General features: G+C 44.6%; 1 protein-coding gene across 1 annotated transcript in view; it reads left to right on the forward strand.

The window, feature by feature from the left end:
• LOC146862361 (uncharacterized) overlaps positions 1-17,705 on the forward strand; it is a 57,515-nt gene that overhangs the window by 28,185 nt on the left and 11,625 nt on the right. The window contains exons 3-4 of the mRNA XM_085641550.1: positions 11,361-11,489; positions 11,606-11,743. Of these exons, the coding sequence (XP_085497676.1) occupies positions 11,361-11,489; positions 11,606-11,743 (267 nt within the window). The remainder of the gene's footprint in view (positions 1-11,360; positions 11,490-11,605; positions 11,744-17,705) is intronic.

The raw sequence follows: 17,705 nt of genomic DNA on the forward strand, positions 1-17,705 counted from the left end.
ACAATGCCGTTTCTTTAAATGTTTTAAAAACAAAAATATTGTCATGAGCAATGCCAATAGCACTAACTTTAACAATGCCGAGACCATTGCATTGTAAATGCTTGTTATTGTGGAGGCAGTGGGAAGGAGTTTGCTAGTGTCTGATTCATCTTATGCAGCGGCTTCCTCCTTGAAAGAGGATTCTCCAGTATTTGGGGTGTCTTTCATAGATTCACATGCTTGAATATTCCCCGTCGTCGAAGTGGGAGTCCCACGGTATATATAAAAAGCAATAAGTATCATGTATATATACATATACACATACATAACCAGATAAGAGTATATACATACCCAAATAAACTTATATATATATAGTTCAAATAACATATCAAGTTAAAATACCATAGGATAGCATTGAGACATAGGAAAGCATTGAGAAAAAGAATCACTTTGCTAACATATCACTGTCATTTTATAGTCCAAACTCCAGCCAATCAGGCGCTAGCACCCTCTAGAACCTTCTCCTCAGAGGCTCAGACCCTCAGATTTTCTACCGCACGTCGTGTGAAGGGAGTCTCCCTGAGCTCTGCTCAGTTCTTCATCTGGTTTGAGGTTTTTTTATCTCTCATCATGTCTGCAAGTAAGAAATCTCTTTTCCGTCCTTGTTCATCTTGCGGAAAGTCAAGACTTTTCTCTGAGGATCCCCATGAGAAATGTATTTATTGTCTGTATCCTGATCATAAGGTGGCTAATTGTAAGATCTGCAGAACTTTCTCTCACAAAACTTTGAAAGATAGAGAAGGTCGCCTTTTAATATGGCTTCAAAAACTGAAGGACACAGACAACCCACTTTCTGAGGTGGAAAGTGTAGCCTCTGTCAAAACAGGAGTCTCCTCAAAGCGTGGAAGTGTCCAGGACTTGCCATCTCCTTTTCTGAAAAAGAAGAGACTTCACCTTGAGGAAGTGTCTACAGGCAAAGTCTCTGTTACCACGTCTGCGCCCCCGAGACGTAGCTCTCAGGCGTCTTTGACTCCGTCAGCACATGTTTCCAGTCAGAAACTTTCAAAACCGTCGACGGGCCCGTCGACGGCCCCTCCGTCGACGAGATCGGCTACTTCATCAGCCTCGTCGACGACGGTGACGACGGTATCGAGCAGATATCCTTCGTCGACGACACTGACTTCGTCGACGTCTTCTCCGTCGACGGTAGTATGTGTGTCTCTTAGAACTGTCTCATCGACGATACCACTCACTTCTTCGTCGACGACTGGGAAGCTGGCGCTTCCGTCGACGTCTACAACTCCGTCGACGATGGATAAAAAGAAGAAGAGGAAATCTTCCTCGTCGACGACAGCCCCGTCGACGACAGCCTCGTCGACGACAGCCACACCGTCGACGACAGCCACACCGTCGACGACAGCCCCGTCGACGGCAGCCACCCCGTCAACGGCAGCCACCCCGTCGACGGCAGTCCCGTCGACGGCAGCCTCCTCGTCGACGACAGCTCCGTCGACGATTGCTTCGTCGACGGTCGCCTCGACGACGACAGGGTCAAATTTTGCGACAATGCCATTGGTGCCAATGTCAACGCCAGCACCGGGGTCTGTGGACAGCTCCTTAATGCTACGTCGTAAGGCTATGCTAGACCCAGTTATGTTACCACCTGGACCACGGCCACCTCGTCAACTATTTCCCTCAGGGGATGAGGACGATTCGGATGAGGGCGATCAGTCTCTTTTTCGGGATGCTCATAGTCCTTCTGAGCTCCATATAAAGTGCCAAGAGTCTGAGGAGGATGAATACTATGAACAGGAAGAAGAGCAAAATCCCTCTGCTCCGGTTCCTATGGTGCAGCTTCCTGTGCAGCTTATTTCCAACCTCCAATATATGTTGGATGATTATAATCGTCGTTTTCCAGCATCCCCTCAAAATTCTCCACGTGAAGCGCCATCTGAGGTTCCACCTCATCCTATATTGCCAACGATACCCACGCCCTCCATACCTGCACTGCCTTCCAATGTAGAGGAGGATAATATAGACAATCTGGATACGGAAGAGGGTGAGCTCCCAGAAGACGACTCTATGGCGGACTGGGATGACTACCAAATCAATTCGCCCGCATCACCGCCAAGGTCACCAGTCAACTCGCCACCTGTCGACATAACAGGGTTCCATCAGCTGATGGAGAGAGCAGCGCAACGCTTTCACCTTCCCATGGTGGTTAGGGAAGAGGACTGTTTCTTGTACGACTTCAAGTCCCAGCCTCAGAAACAAGTACGAGCTGTACCAATCATAGACTTCATATGGAATGAAGGCATAAAATTAATGAAGACACCTAATTCTATTCCAGCGGTGCTCCCACGCCTAGAGAAAAAATATAAAGCTCCGGATTCTTCCCCAGCCTGCTTGGTGTCTCAACCTAAGCCGGACTCAGTGATCACACAAGCGGCACAGCGCCGCTCCAAGAATCCATCATCTCCAATGTCGGCGCCTCCGGACCGCAACGGCCGTCGCCTGGATGCCATAGGCAAGAAGTTTTCCACCATGGCGTCAACAACGGTCCGGGCTGCGAATTCCTTGGCAATCCTCGGCCGTTATGATAGACAGATGTGGTCGGACATGGCTGCATTGATCAAGCTTATACCGGAGGATTCTAGAGCGGAAGCTCAGAAGATCCTGCAAGAGGGTGAGAGGGCGTCATCCGAGATCATTGACTGCTCTGTTGACATCGCATCCACCGGTTTCCGCCAATTAGCGGGAGCAGCCGTCCTAAGGAGACAGGGCTGGCTTCGATCAACCTCTTTTCGGCAAGAGGTCCAGGCTAAGATTTTGGACATGCCATATGACGGGGAGTCATTATTCGGCCAGCATGTGGAAGATGCCTTGCAAACCATTAAAAAAGACACGGATACGGCTCGTTCCCTCGGCACTCTACAGTTTAAGAAGCAGCCCTTTCGAGGTGCGCGCGGCCGCGGCACCTCCTCATCATCATCCTTTCGTGGCTCCTCGTCCCAATACCGCTCGTACAATCAAGGGCAACAACGGTACTTTTCACAACCGCAGCAGTCCTACAGACAGCAAACTAGCAAGTCCTATAGAGGAAAGTCGAATTACAGAGGAAATTCAACCAAGAAGCAGTGACTCTGTACGGACAAAACTTCCTTTTCCCAGTTGTCCTCTAGTTCTTGTTGGAGGAAAAATCTCCCAGTTCTTTTCAACCTGGTCCTCAATCACTTCGGACCGCTGGGTTCTGGATATTATTTCAAGGGGCCACGCCCTAGAGTTTGTGAAGGTTCCTCCACGCACACCTCCATCCGGGCCACCACCCGCCCATCTCAGAGAACTTTTCAAACAAATCCAAATAATGTTAAACAAGGGTGCCATCGAAGTGGTTCCGAAATATCAAAGAGGGTTGGGATTCTATTCCCGTTTTTTCCTCATACTAAAGAAATCAGGGGAATGGCGTCCCATCCTCGATCTCAGATTGCTCAACAAATTTCTCAAGACTCAGTCCTTTCGGATGCTCACATTGAAGGACATCCTCCAATTCTTTTCTCAGGAGGATTACATGACAACGATCGATCTGCAGGACGCATATTTCCATGTGCCCATTCTACCACGTCACAGGAAATACCTACGGTTTCGAGTGGGCCACAGGGATTACCAATTCAAAGTCCTACCCTTCGGACTCTGCTCAGCCCCGCGGGTCTTTACAAAATTCCTGGCCCCGGTGGTGGCTCACTTACGACAAGAGGGTATTCAGATATACCCCTACCTGGACGATTGCCTCATCAAAGCTCAATCCTCCCACCAGGCGGCCCTCGATACCCAGCGCTGTCTCGATCTATTCCAGTCCCTGGGGTTGTCAATCAATGTACAAAAATCTCAACTCACGCCGACTACGTGCAAGACCTTTCTCGGCGCTTGTATCAATACGAGCACAGCCATGGCCTTTGCTTCAGCAGAGCGTCAAGAACGGATTCAACAGCTTGCGAGCTCCATCGCAGCAAAGCAGTCAGTTTCAGTCCGCATATTAAAATCCTTTCTGGGAATGGCGTCCTCATGCATCGCTTTGATCCCTCTCTGCAGACTAAAGAGTCGCATCATCCAAGAGGAGTTAGACAAGCAGTGGCGCCAGGTTTCCGGTTCCTTCAACGATCGGATCGTGGTGTCACCCCGCATGGCTCAAGCGCTGCATTGGTGGACTCGTCCTGCCAACATCGCAGCAGGAACATCTTTTCTGTCGACAACCCCAGAACTCGTCCTTACCACGGACGCATCCATGGAGGGTTGGGGCGCACATTTTCAAGATCTATCCGTCAAGGGCCAATGGTCAGCGGCTCAGCGTTGCTGGCACATCAACAGACTGGAACTGATGGCCATTTTCTTGGCGTTGAAATCCTTCCGCCTGCAATTCCAAGGGAAGTCAGTCCTCATTCAGACGGACAACACCACGTGCATGCACTACCTGAACAAACAGGGCGGGACAAGATCTCCACTGCTCTCCCGTCTGGCGCAGAGGATTTGGAGTTGGGTCATACTCCATCAGATGACGTTACAAGCAATTCATCTGCCCGGCATTTCCAATACTCTGGCGGATGCACTCAGTCGGTCAGCATCATCAACCCACGAGTGGGAGTTACATCAACCGACGCTGGAGTTTGTCTTCAACCTTTGGGGTCACCCGACAATCGACCTCTTCGCAACCCCACAGAATGCAAAATGCCAGTCCTACGCAAGCTGGTTTCCCCACCAAGGGTCGTGCGGAAATGCCCTTTCGATCAATTGGTACGGGATATTTGCGTACGCTTTTCCGCCGATTCCTTTGATTCCGCGAGTGCTGCGAAAGATGAGACAACAACCGTGCCATGTACTTCTAATAGCTCCACGGTGGCCTCGGCAAACATGGTTTTCGGAGTTGCTTCTCCTATCCCAACGCGAGCCCATCCTTCTCCACCTGAAGCCGGATCTGCTGACAATGAACGATGGTCGGATATGCCATCCGAATCCCAGCTCTCTCAGCTTGTCGGCTTGGAACCTGAGCACCTTGAATTTGCTCATTTGAACATTCCTCCAGCCTGCAGGGAGGTGTTAGCTAAGGCAAGAGCTCCATCCACAGTGAAAACGTATAAGCTCAAATGGAAGCGATTTTGTCATTGGTGTGCTTCCGCCCACATTCATCCTGTGCACGCTCCCCCAGAACACATTCTGCCATTCTTCCTACAACTAGCGCAGTCTGGATTATCGCACTCTACCTTAAAGGTCTTTCTAGCGGCAATATCTCGCTTCCGACAAGACGGCTCGTCCTCTCTCTATTCATCCAGAGTCATACAACAATTTTTCAAGGGTCTCTTCCGCATGTTCCCGCCCATTCGGCGTCCTCCACCCACGTGGCGCCTGAACATCGTGCTGGCTCAACTCATGAAGGCGCCCTTCGAACCTATCCACTCAGCGGATGTCAAATTTTTAACTTGGAAGGTGGCCCTCCTCCTTGCTCTGACCTCTTCCCGCAGAGTCAGTGACATTCACGCCTTTACAATAAAGCCTCCGTTCCTTCAATTCAGATCGGACTGTGTCATCCTCCGCACTAATCCGGTTTTTATACCTAAAGTACCATCCGATTTCCATCTTAACGAACCGATGCTTTTAAAGACATTTTTCCCGCATCCACAAACCCCGGCGGAGCAAAGCTTACACTCTCTGGACTTTGAAGAGATGTCTTAAATTCTACATTAGCAGAACTCAATCCTTTCGCAAATCTGACCAGTTGTTTGTGGCCTACGGGCGTGCTTGCAAAGGACAATCGGTCACCAAACCTACGATTGCCCATTGGGTTTCATCAGCAATCTCTTTTTGCCATCAAAAGGCTGGTAAGCCTCTGTCTTCGGGAGTGAGAGCCCATTCAACGAGGGCTATGTCATCTTCCACTGCCCTGTTCGCTGGTGTGCCCATCCATCAGATATGCCGGGCAGCTACGTGGTCCAGCAGGCACACGTTTACGAAGCACTACTGTCTGGAATCCATTAACGAAGCAGACACGGCTGTGGGACAGGCAGTTCTACGAAATCTGTTTAAATAAGGTGAGCCTCTGCTACTTCCCTCCTCCTGGGGTATTATTGATTGCGTTTTAAATACATTGTCATTGTATAACATGCAATATCAATACGGCTTGGTCAGCCGAATACTGTTTACTGCTTACTATTCTATTCAAGCATGTGAATCTATGAAAGACACCCCAAATACTGGAGAAGAACAAATGTTACTTACCTGTAAACTGTGGTTCTCCAGTATTGGTGTCTTTCATAGATTCACATGCGACCCACCCTCCTCCCCTCAGAGGCTCTCTTCTCCTCTTTCGGCTCTATGGTCACTCTCGTGCTCGAAAATCTGAGGGTCTGAGCCTCTGAGGAGAAGGTTCTAGAGGGTGCTAGCGCCTGATTGGCTGGAGTTTGGACTATAAAATGACAGTGATATGTTAGCAAAGTGATTCTTTTTCTCAATGCTTTCCTATGTCTCAATGCTATCCTATGGTATTTTAACTTGATATGTTATTTGAACTATATATATATAAGTTTATTTGGGTATGTATATACTCTTATCTGGTTATGTATGTGTATATGTATATATACATGATACTTATTGCTTTTTATATATACCGTGGGACTCCCACTTCGACGACGGGGAATATTCAAGCATGTGAATCTATGAAAGACACCAATACTGGAGAACCACAGTTTACAGGTAAGTAACATTTGTTCATTCCTATGCTCAGAGTGTAAAATGGATTCTCTGGCCCCTCCCAGGTCCATCCAAGAATAGAGATGGTGGCCGGGGTTCTGGGAAGGGCTATGGACAGCTATTACTGCCCCTAGTTCCCTCCTAACCATGCCTAATAGCCCATCCTCTTTTTTTTAAATGTTTTTTTTATTGGTGGGAGGAGCAACACAGAACCTCTCCTACCCTCCCCCAACAGAAGAAGCGAACCAGGAGGTGGGAATTGGAATGGAATAAATTGGAAGTGGTCCCAGTTAATCCCCCTCCCCACTTACCAATTCAATTTCACATAGCTCATTAGTTTCATAAGTTTTTTCTGTCCAAGAAAAGCATTGTGAAATAAAAGAGCAGTGTCTCAGTTCCCCAGCAAAGTGTTTGGATTTTTTTCGTAGGCTGAGGAAGAACCCAAACAACTTTCGGCTCCTTGTTAAGCAGTTTGGATTTGTTCTTTGGCTAATAAAAAAAGCAGTCTGCTTCTAGATATTTTCAGTGGCACAGACACACAGTTCTGTGTCCCAGCATGGAACCAGAATTTATATTTTTTTTCATGGCCTAAATGAGAAAAGAAATTCTGTAAAGTTTTGTGAATACGTACAACAGAAAACATTTCGTACTCTTTGAAATTTCTGTAACTACATTAGATGTTTCTCATCACATACAGTGATCTTGTAATCTACAAGAAATGCCCTAGTACTCCAGTACAAGGAGGGAAATCACATACATGGTCATGCTGGTATGTCAGTATTTATGATGGAGTCGGAGAGGCGTTTTCTCTGTCAGCCAGAAGTGTCAGATAGGAGTTGAGGGGGCTCCAAATAACTTTGGAGTGAGATTTCACCAGCATCGGTTCCCAGTAGTCTTCCATTCTTTCTTGGCATTGCGCAGTGTCCTTAATTCAGTCGTCTGGTTTGGGGGGGGTTGTGCGGCCTCCCCAATGTATCGCCACCCTCCCCTTTGCAATCTGTAGGAACATTGCTGTCAGGTGACGGGGGCCAGCTGAAATTTCCTTAACATACCCTAGTAGTGTCATCAGCGGTGTTCGGGGCATGGGACTCGCTATCATCAAATCTATGCAATTTAGAACTGCAGCCTAAAATTCAGCTATTCTAGTGCATTCCCATAAAAGGTGCAAAAAGTCTGCTGCTGCAGCGCCGCAGTGTGCTAATGCCTTTGGGGCAAGACCCATCTTCTACAAGACTAACTGTGTGCGTTAAATACGTGCAGGAATTTTATGTGTATTAGCCATATCCTGTAGTTTTGCGACAGGATGCTAGTTTGGGAGCAGCAATACCTCAATTTTTTCTTGTTAAGTCATTGCCCATATGGCCTTGTCTTGCATGGTGATGTACAGGTGGGTAATCAGTCATGTGGGACAGGAGCAGCCCAGCACGTAGCCCAAAGCCTGTAGCCATGCAGGGTCGCGGGGAAATGTACTGTGTGTGGCCCTGCAGGTGCTATGCAGTCTATAACATAGGAGTATGTGCACCAGGTGCTCGCCCGCAGATCCTGAATGGATCTAAATTTGGCCGTGGCGTAAAGGTCGCCCAAAGACTCCAGGCCCAGCTTGCACAGCTGACGTTTAGCAGATGCATACCTAGTAGGGGCCAGCACTGGGTTATCGGTGAGTGGAAGGCGTGCTGAATGTAGGCAGTCCTGTCTGTCTCTACTACGAAGGCAGTACCATGCCCATACAGTGCAACAGACCGTGTCGACCTCCTCGAGCGGGCGCGCCGGTGTAGTGCAAATTACTGAGTGTATGGTGCATGTGTCAGTGTCGTTGGCCGCTACAGCAGCATGAGGCAGAAATTGGACCGATGTATCAAGTAGAATGCGTAGTGGGTCTGCACGCAATAATAGTAGAGCTCAATGTCGGAAGCGCGTAGTCCTCCCATTTCAGAAGGCAAAGTCATTGTCTTCTTGGACAGTCATGGCTACCGGTCTGCCCACACAAGCTGGATCGAGTAAGTGGGATGGCAATGTTCATGAACAAGTAAAGAAGCTTGGGCATCACCACCATTTTAGAAATGGCCACATGCCCAGTAAGTGACCGTGGCAGTCGAGTCCACGTAAGTACACACTCCTCGAGCCACCCTGACAACCCTGCCAGAAGTCTCAAGCCATAACTGAATGATGTCTCCGCTGATCTGCATCCCGAGGTATAGGACTCTCCCATCAGCCCACTCAATGGGATAGTCTGTGGGAGAGCATATTGTGCTCTCTGTGACGGGGAAGATTGACGACTTTGAATAGTTAATGGGTATCCCAATCAGCAAAGTGAAGTGGATGAATTCACTCAGGATCGGTGCAATGTCTGTGGCCAGACCCCTAACGCAGCTAGTAACGTCATCTGTATACAGGGAGACTATCAGCCAGTGGACCGTGTAGTTAAGGCCATGCTTGGCATTATGTTGGAGCAGGCCGCTGCTAGGGGCTCCATGGCAATTGCATTGAGGATCAGGGAAATGGGTTTCCCTGCCTGGTGCCCCAGTTGGTAGTAATTGGGCCGGCAGACCTCCCCATTAGTACAGGGTCTGGCAGTTGGGTGTGTGCACAGAACCCTGATCCACTGGAGAAAGCCGGGGCTTAACCCAATGCGCTGTAATAGGGCAAATAGATAAGACCACCTCAGTGAGTTGAAAACCTTGGTTGCATCAAGAAACAAAGCTATTGCAGAAAGGTGCGGATTCAGTGTGTAAAGTAATGTGAAAACGGTGCAGAAGTTGTTGTTTGTTGAGCGGCCAGGGACAAAGCGCGATTGGTCTGGCCGTACAGTTGTGGGGAGAAGAGGCAACATGCGGGCTGCAAGCATTTTTGCTAGAATTTTGTTATTTATGTTTATCATGGAGAGGGGTCTGTATGAGTCATATTTTTTGGTAGCTTCTCGGGTACAGGAGTGTAACTATTAGCACTTCTCTTACTGAGAGGGTGCAAGTAACCAACACTCCTGGCATCTTCATATATTGCCAGTAGATGTAGTGCCAGGTCCTCCGCATAGGCTTTGTAGAACTAGGCAGTCAAGCTATGTGGGCCGGGAGCTTTTCTTCCTGCGAGGTCCTGAATGGCCTGAATAACATCATGAACTATGGTGAGGTAGAGTCTATGGTTATTGTCAAGCTAGAGCAGTTGTATGAAGTCAAAGTATTCCATCAGTGTGTCAGCTGGGGTTTCCCCTGCAAAGTTTACATCCCAGAGTAGAACTGGAGCATGATCTGGATAATATCTGCTGAGGAGTACTGAGGTTCTACAGCAGGATCAAGTAATTTAGTGATGTTCGAGCTGCTCCCTTGCTTTTTGGGCAATACTACAAGAGTATGGCTTGCCCTGTCACCCTTCCCAAACCAGCATGCAGTGGCCTCCGTATGAAGGAAGCCCACTTCCCTGTCCACCCAGTTCTCATATTCCGTCAATTTGTCACAGAACTGTTCTAACAAGCATGCGTCTGAGGTTTCAAAATGGTGCATTTGAAGCCTTCCTGATTGTTATGCATATCCTGCAAATATATGCTTTAAAAGCTTCCCAGATTACCGACTGAGCCGATGTTGTTTGTGAGGTAGTGGACGATAGAGCTACATATCTCTAGATGTAAGATCGTATCGGCAAGTTCCCTATGGGAGAGCCATCAGGTGAGAACACGTTCACTGAGGTGTCCCAGTGTGAGGGTCAGTGTCACCGGTGCATGGTCCAAGAGCATACAGGCTAGCTGTTTGATGCTTATCTGCAAATGTCTCTGGTAGTGAGCCAATAGTCTGTTCAGGACTAGGCTCCTCGGGCGGTGGTCACATAGGCACCCTCATTCACATAGGGTTGTCTTGCAAGCCAGATGTCTATCAAGTCATGATTGGCCATGATGGAGTGTATCTGAGCTGCATCCCGGGGGGTATGGCCGGCAGTCTGAGTGGGATCTGCCTATCCGAGGGTTGAGGATAACATTGAATCGAGAGCAACTATCTTGTCCCACACGTCCGCAAAGAAGCCCGGGGAGTCAACATTGGGGCGATATATACAGGCAATCATGATGCGCTGTGTCCCAAGAGGACTCCTTGGAGTATTCCATATCTGCCCTCTGCATCTATCAAGGCCTCCATCATCTGCCGCTGGAATCCCTTCCAAACAAACACAGCCACCCGTGCGCATATGCTGAGTATTTGGAAACATGTGCCTCCCCGATCCACCTGGACCACAACCGTTCCCAGGTATCTTTTGGTTGGCATTTTGGGCAAATGCCATTTACGCAGTATATTTTAGACTCTTCAATAAATGTTCCAGATGTAGATGTTGTATATGCTGTAGGGTGTATTACCTACAGGCAGATAGAAGTAGCATTGAAGGGACATGAAAGAGATTTTTATGGATTCTTTAAACAGTGGTGGGATACCACTAGCAGACGATCATTCAGAGTAACTCTTCTTTGTTATGAAACTCAGTTGAATCACTTGTGCAAAAAAATAAAATTGATCATCTTCTGTGATACAGATAAAACGGGATTCCCCTTTATATTCTGATCTCTGACCATTCAAGACAAATTATGAGACTGACATAATTTCCTGTCTATCGAAATTGGAACTCTTTTTTAAAATTTTCAGTAAATTGAGAATTTTTTATTGCAGGTTGCTATGCGTGCTCTTGGCTTTGAGCCCAAAAAAGAGGAACTGAAGAAAATGATAGCAGACATTGACAAGGAGGGATCAGGCACAATTGACTTTGAGGATTTCCTGGCGATGATGTCTCTTAAAATGGTAATCTGTAAACTTTTCTTGTATTAATATAAATGTTCTAATGGTGCAAGTATTTAATAAAACTATTTCTGATCGGTCAAAGATTTTCATTAAGTTGTATTGGATTGTTTTTACAGAGTGAAAAGGATTCAAAAGAAGAAATTATGAAAGCTTTTCGGTTGTTTGATGATGACGGGACTGGAAAGATTTCCTTCAAAAATCTAAAGCGGGTTGCCAAAGAGCTTGGAGAAAATCTGACAGATGAAGAACTCCAGGTATTAAAAAAAAAAAATTACATCGTTTGCCTGTTGAATAGGGTATTTAGCACCTAGTTCTGTATAGAGCAAAAATTTACTTTTGTATATTTTGGTATACTTGCAAGGTAAATGCAGCCGAAAAGTAAGCCATTAACATACAAATGTTACTGTAAATTAAACTTCTGTTTCATACATTTCAAAAGTGTGGATATCCAATAATGTAAGACTCCCCTTTCTGATATTTGTTTTCCTTACATGAGAGCTGAAGAAAATATGGATAATGGTATGGTAAGATTTGAGACTGCATTTATATCAAATGGTGGTTTTGGGATTGAGCTAGAGGAGGGGTTGTCAGGATTTATAAAAAGTATAACTGATGCTCAAAATGTAGTCCACTGCCTACCCTTATTTTCTGCAAATCGATCACTCTGAAAATGCAGTTAGTGTTCATGGCTAAACATGCGATTTTTCGAAGAGAAACCAATCTCTGAAATTTTCATAAACGAGTCCACAAATGTGCAGTGTGAAAGATAGGATTTATATTAAAAGTAAACAAGACTGATGTAAGGTGTTTGGTTCTTGGAGCCTTTATATAGTTGATTGGACATTCCAGTGCCAGCGCTTGTCATCTAGGCTTTCACATTTGCTCAATTAACTCCTATCAGTATGGAGGCTGAAGTACTTTTGTTTGTAGACCTTATGCACTTGTATAAGTCTTTTGCGGTTCCAGTAAACATGTTTGTTAAAGCTGATAACCGCCATACACGCTGCTCTGAAATCAGATGCAGTAGCCCTTATCTGAAAATCGAAGTAGATAGGTGTAGTGTGCTCTGAGATTAGCAGCCAAACCCTCAATTCAGACAAATCGAGTTTTCTACTAGTAGTTATCAAGCAAGTGTTCAGCAGTAGTGTATTTCTTTTCTCTTAAAGTCACAGGGGAAGCCTGGGACACAACCCTGTCTCCATGCATCAAGTCACCCACCAAATATGTATTGTTCATAGATTACTGGCCCTATAATCTCGAAATAAAATGTGCATTAGTCCCTGCATTCCCCTTGCGGTGAAGCCAGTGGTTACAATTCTGATGTCTTACCATAGTAGGTCTTCACAGCAAAATTATACAAGTTTACCCACCCCTCAACCTGTTATCACATCTTTGCCTTCATTCCATAGAAACTAATCAAAAAGTACAGAGAGCCGGGGAGTAACTGAGGCATTTGGCCATTCTCAAAGGCTCTGTTTCAGGGGTCTCTAGGCTTTTATTTATTAATAGCTACTTATGTTCAATGTTAATTATCCAGAGCTACTCGTATTATTAAAATTGGTTTAATGACCACATCAGACAAGATTAGATTATTGGCCACTTTATATAAGATTACCAGCAGTAATGACCTCTGTCCATAAGGCACGGCTGCCAACAATAAAGTAAAAAGTACTTTGTGGAATTACTCTGCATGGGTAATACATAAAAGCCACAGCTGCACTTCCCTGGCACCAATTTAATAATATCAATACAGGTCTCCCCAACACTGCAGGATTTATCACTCAAATATCAGCTTTAAATATATTTTGGAAAATCAACCATTTTTACATCAGCCCATGAGTTCTGAAACTGCACACATTTTCGTCTTCAATACAAACTTTTCAATTTACTTATACACTAAATTTTGAATTGGAATATAGAGGTGCTGGTCCTCTCCCATTAAATGCATTGCAGCAGACCTGAAAAGTGTGGGTACTCTCACTTTCAAATTATTTCAAATGAGCAGTACCTCCCCATTTAAAGTACTGCTTATACATGTATTTATTCCACCAAGCGAAAGCTTATAATTTAGTAGGCAGGACTGCACACAGGAGAGCTACTTACAGATAGTTCAAGAGCTACCAGTGGTTCATGAGCTACTCATTAGAGAAGCCTGATCTACATCAAAGGAGCAGATTCGGGGCAGACCCTAATAGCCAGACAAAATCTGTGTGTTAGTAGTAGACTTCTGACTATACTGCCACAGCACCATTCCCAAAATATTCCCTTCATAAAGAAAAATTACAGTAGGAGTAGTAAAGGTTATGTTCCTGTAAATGCTAAATTTCGTTATGGGTGTTCGTGCTGGTTTATATTGTAGACTAACTCCACTTAATAAAGATCCTGTAACACATTTTTTAAAATATGTTTGTCAATTTTAAAAGAAATTAATGTGTGCATACTCTGGCCAATATCCACTGCTCTTGTCCTTTGGCTGCGAGCAGTGGGGGTAGGCCGCCTGATGCAGCCAACCTACACTGCAAGTGCAGTTGCTATGAAGTTATGGATGTGAAGTTTAGAAGACTGCAGGTCCTCAAAAGAACAAAAGAAAGCACTTTTATGTATTTTTGGTTTAAGACGTATGTGTTTTATCAAACCAAAATGCACAGCATTACTCCATTCATATCTGCACATGAAAAATCAGCATGACTCATTTTCACTGAGATTATAGACCAGTAATTAAATATTTCCTGGATGATATTGTTAAGAGCAAGGCACACGCTAGAAGTAGAGCTTGGTTATATTCTGGGCTTTGCTTTTTGGCTTGAAGATCATTATTTCAGTTTTCTCAAGAATAAATCGGGGACAGTTTGCTGTTATCCAGTATTTTGTGCTGATTTTCGTTTGAAGCTTTGTTTACTAGAAGACTTAATAGGATTATGGGTTGGCCAGATGTAGGTGAATTAGAAATTTGAGAAGTAAGCAGCTAGGTTAAGCACATTTGCACTGCCTGAACATGTCACTTTTGGGTAATACGTGTGTTGCCCACCTCAAATGGCCAGCCGCTTAAAAGACCATAGACAATAATAATAAACACAAGATATGAGAGGCAACGCGAGAGTGAATTGGCTAATACATTGTGATACTACACAGTTTTTATAATACACACAGAGCTAGTAAACTTTTCAGGTTTTTTCTTTAACGCGTTTCGCCCAAACATGGGCTTCTTCAAGGCTGTTAAAAATCATACAAAAAGTCATATCAGATTTATTCATATTAAAAACATTTTAAGTAAACAGACAACAGTGATCCTATTTTAGCGAAGGATAGATACGTGAGCACCAAACCGAGGTACTTGATTTTAAGTAAAGCCAAAGACCTACCAATAACGAGTAACTTAATAACGTGAAATGGAAAAAGTCAGAGTGACTAAAGAAATTTTCAGAAAGTAAAGCACTAGATGCTTTGTCACCGAAAATAGTGTTGGTAAAAACAGAAATAATCCAATGTGAAAAAAGAGTAATGAAAAGTGAAACCAAGAAACAGAACTGTGTCATTTTTCACATGTCGCTTACCAAAGAATCAAGCTGTCGAATTGAGTGGCGCAGAGATATTCAGTTACAGCAATGCAGAAAGTTCCCGATATATAAAGTCTAAAAAATCGTAAAAAGAGATATAGATGATGTTCCTACGTTGATCGAAATGCAGAAATTGCAAATAAAGGAATAATTGTATCTAGTCAGTCCACAGTTACTGACCTTTAAAAAAACAAGCATGTCATCTATGTAGTAGAGTATCTCCACCAATAAAGACCTTCCGTTTTTCAGAGTATTGGTACCGGAGTTGTCTGAAATGTGATTGGAATGTTTAGGCACTCAAAGCGAGACAAAATGTGCACATACCGTCACATAGTTGCTTAGAAACGCACATACAGCATCAATACTTAATGTCCTTACCGAAATGTTATGAAAAGGCCGGTGGACAAACGTAAACGATGACAAGTGATTCAAAGACACTAGTTTTTCAGAACAGTCCAATCTGTATTATTCCAACAGTAAGAAAACCGGATAGACACCGAAGTAAAATTCCATTAACCCCTTCCATGCGGGGCGGATTCCCCCGCGGTGCTGACTGCTGCTTGCGCGGGCGGGCTCATGACGGAACGGTTCCGTCATGAGCACAGCTCAACCGACGCTCATGACGGAACCGTTCCGTCATGAGCGTCGAAGGGGTTAAAAACAAAGAGAAAATATTTTGTTTAAACGTAGACATCATATAACGCACATGTCAGCCGTAACAATCACAAAGCTCAGCCACCCAATCCCAATGATAATGAAACCGGATAGGCCCCCAAGTAAGATTCCATAAACAACAAAAATAATGTATTTGACTGTAGGCATCATAAACACACATGTCCGTCGTAATGGTCACAAAATTCAGCCACCCAATCCTGCATACTGTCGTAATAAACCAGCAAACAGTTGTTGGTCCAAACAACAGCATATAAGCGCTGCGAAATGAGAAAACACATTATGTATATAGAAAGTAATATAACCATAACACTAAAGGCAGCGGACCACTGGGACGTAAGTCCCTAAGTAAAAAGCCTTTGCCTATACGTAAATTGTACGTTAGTGCAATCCTATGACATAGCTGACTTCCAAGTTCCATAGTGTAAATCGAAACGCAAGTGCAAAGACTATCTGTGTATCATAGGCATGTAAACCCTCACGATCTAGCGCCAAAAAGTTGGCGTGCAAGCACCCACTACTAAAACCAATGTGCCCCAGCTGAATCCCAAAATACCTTACTCTGTAGAGAACGTGACTCCAATTCCGTTTGCAGGAGTCGTCAGCGCAGTAGCGAACACCGTCGTGTAGGAGCGGTGATCAATCAGTTTTAAATGCCGCCCATATTTATATGTGTCGAAATGGCGTTCTAAGGAAATCCCCGAAAACCGGAAATGACGTCAGTGCGTCAGAGCCTATTCTATCCCAATCTCCGCCATCTTGGACTAGTTCCGATTCCTATGATTATTAAGAACATTACAAACGGCACCTGTCATCTGATAACATGATTGCTCATGTATCTTGGACAAGACGAATAAATCTTCCTTATTTAGGTTCTCTATAAGTATAGATGGTCATAAGTGTAAATTAGATGATTGATATATACATTCCAAAGTAACGTGGCGTCAGTGCATATTCTACCCCAATCACCTCCATCTTGGACTAGTTCCGATTCCAATGATTGCTGATAGTAGTAGAAACGGCACAAGTCGTCTGAGAGCGTGATTGTTCATATATCATGAACAGAGTAAAGATATCGTCCTAGTATTTGGTTCTCTATCAGTGTAAATGGTGATACAGTGTAAACTAAATGAATTGTGTGTTTTTACCAAAGTAACAAATTTAATTAAAAAACAAGGAATCCGAAACGGAGATACATGTTTATTGATTAAACTATGTACCGATCCAAGAGATGTGCATAAGCACAGTGCGCCTGAAGTTATCCATTCACACATATACGGCACAGCAATGAGACACATATTAGTGTGGGCAATGTATATAGATAAATTAAAAGTTCAATTGAAAACAGTCAGCCATATTGGAATGGTTTCAAGTAACCGGGCAGGTGTACGACTTGATTCATACCACATGAGGCGATGAGTATTACACCTCCTAACCGCCTGTCTATAAAGTGAAAGTCAGGTTAAACAAGCCATCAGAGACACATAATAAAAGGTCCAGTGTCAATAAAAACGAACCGTATGAGTTCCAAGTAAGAAAAAGTCCGTCTAATTCATGTGGCAGTGAAGAGAACGCACTAAGTCCAAATTTGCCAACTTCAAAATAAGCGACTATCAATAATTTCAGATTTAAGTCTACAGTGCTACAGAAGTAGCATCTCCAAGAGACACTCCCACACATTGTTTAGGAATAGTCACAAACAATGTTTAAGCGTTGACAACCACCGCGACAATTTGTGTTAGATTCAGATAGGTTGAAGGATAGAAAGCATGTAGGATCAGAAGGAAATGTGAGCATAGTGTACAGAATGTACCAGTACATTACAGCCAATAAGTACGGTGCTGGATGAACGTAATGCAGTTAGAGGGCCAGAGCACAGACAAACAATTTAACATACAATATAACAGTAGTATGTGTAATCAACCAGTTAGTTAGAATAGGTCAGTACAGCACTTGATGAACATAATACAGGGATGGGCGAGAGGGC

The sequence above is a fragment of the Triturus cristatus genome, chromosome 2_2 (assembly GCF_964204655.1).
Source record: "Triturus cristatus chromosome 2_2, aTriCri1.1, whole genome shotgun sequence".
NCBI classification, from domain to species: Eukaryota; Metazoa; Chordata; class Amphibia; order Caudata; family Salamandridae; genus Triturus; species Triturus cristatus.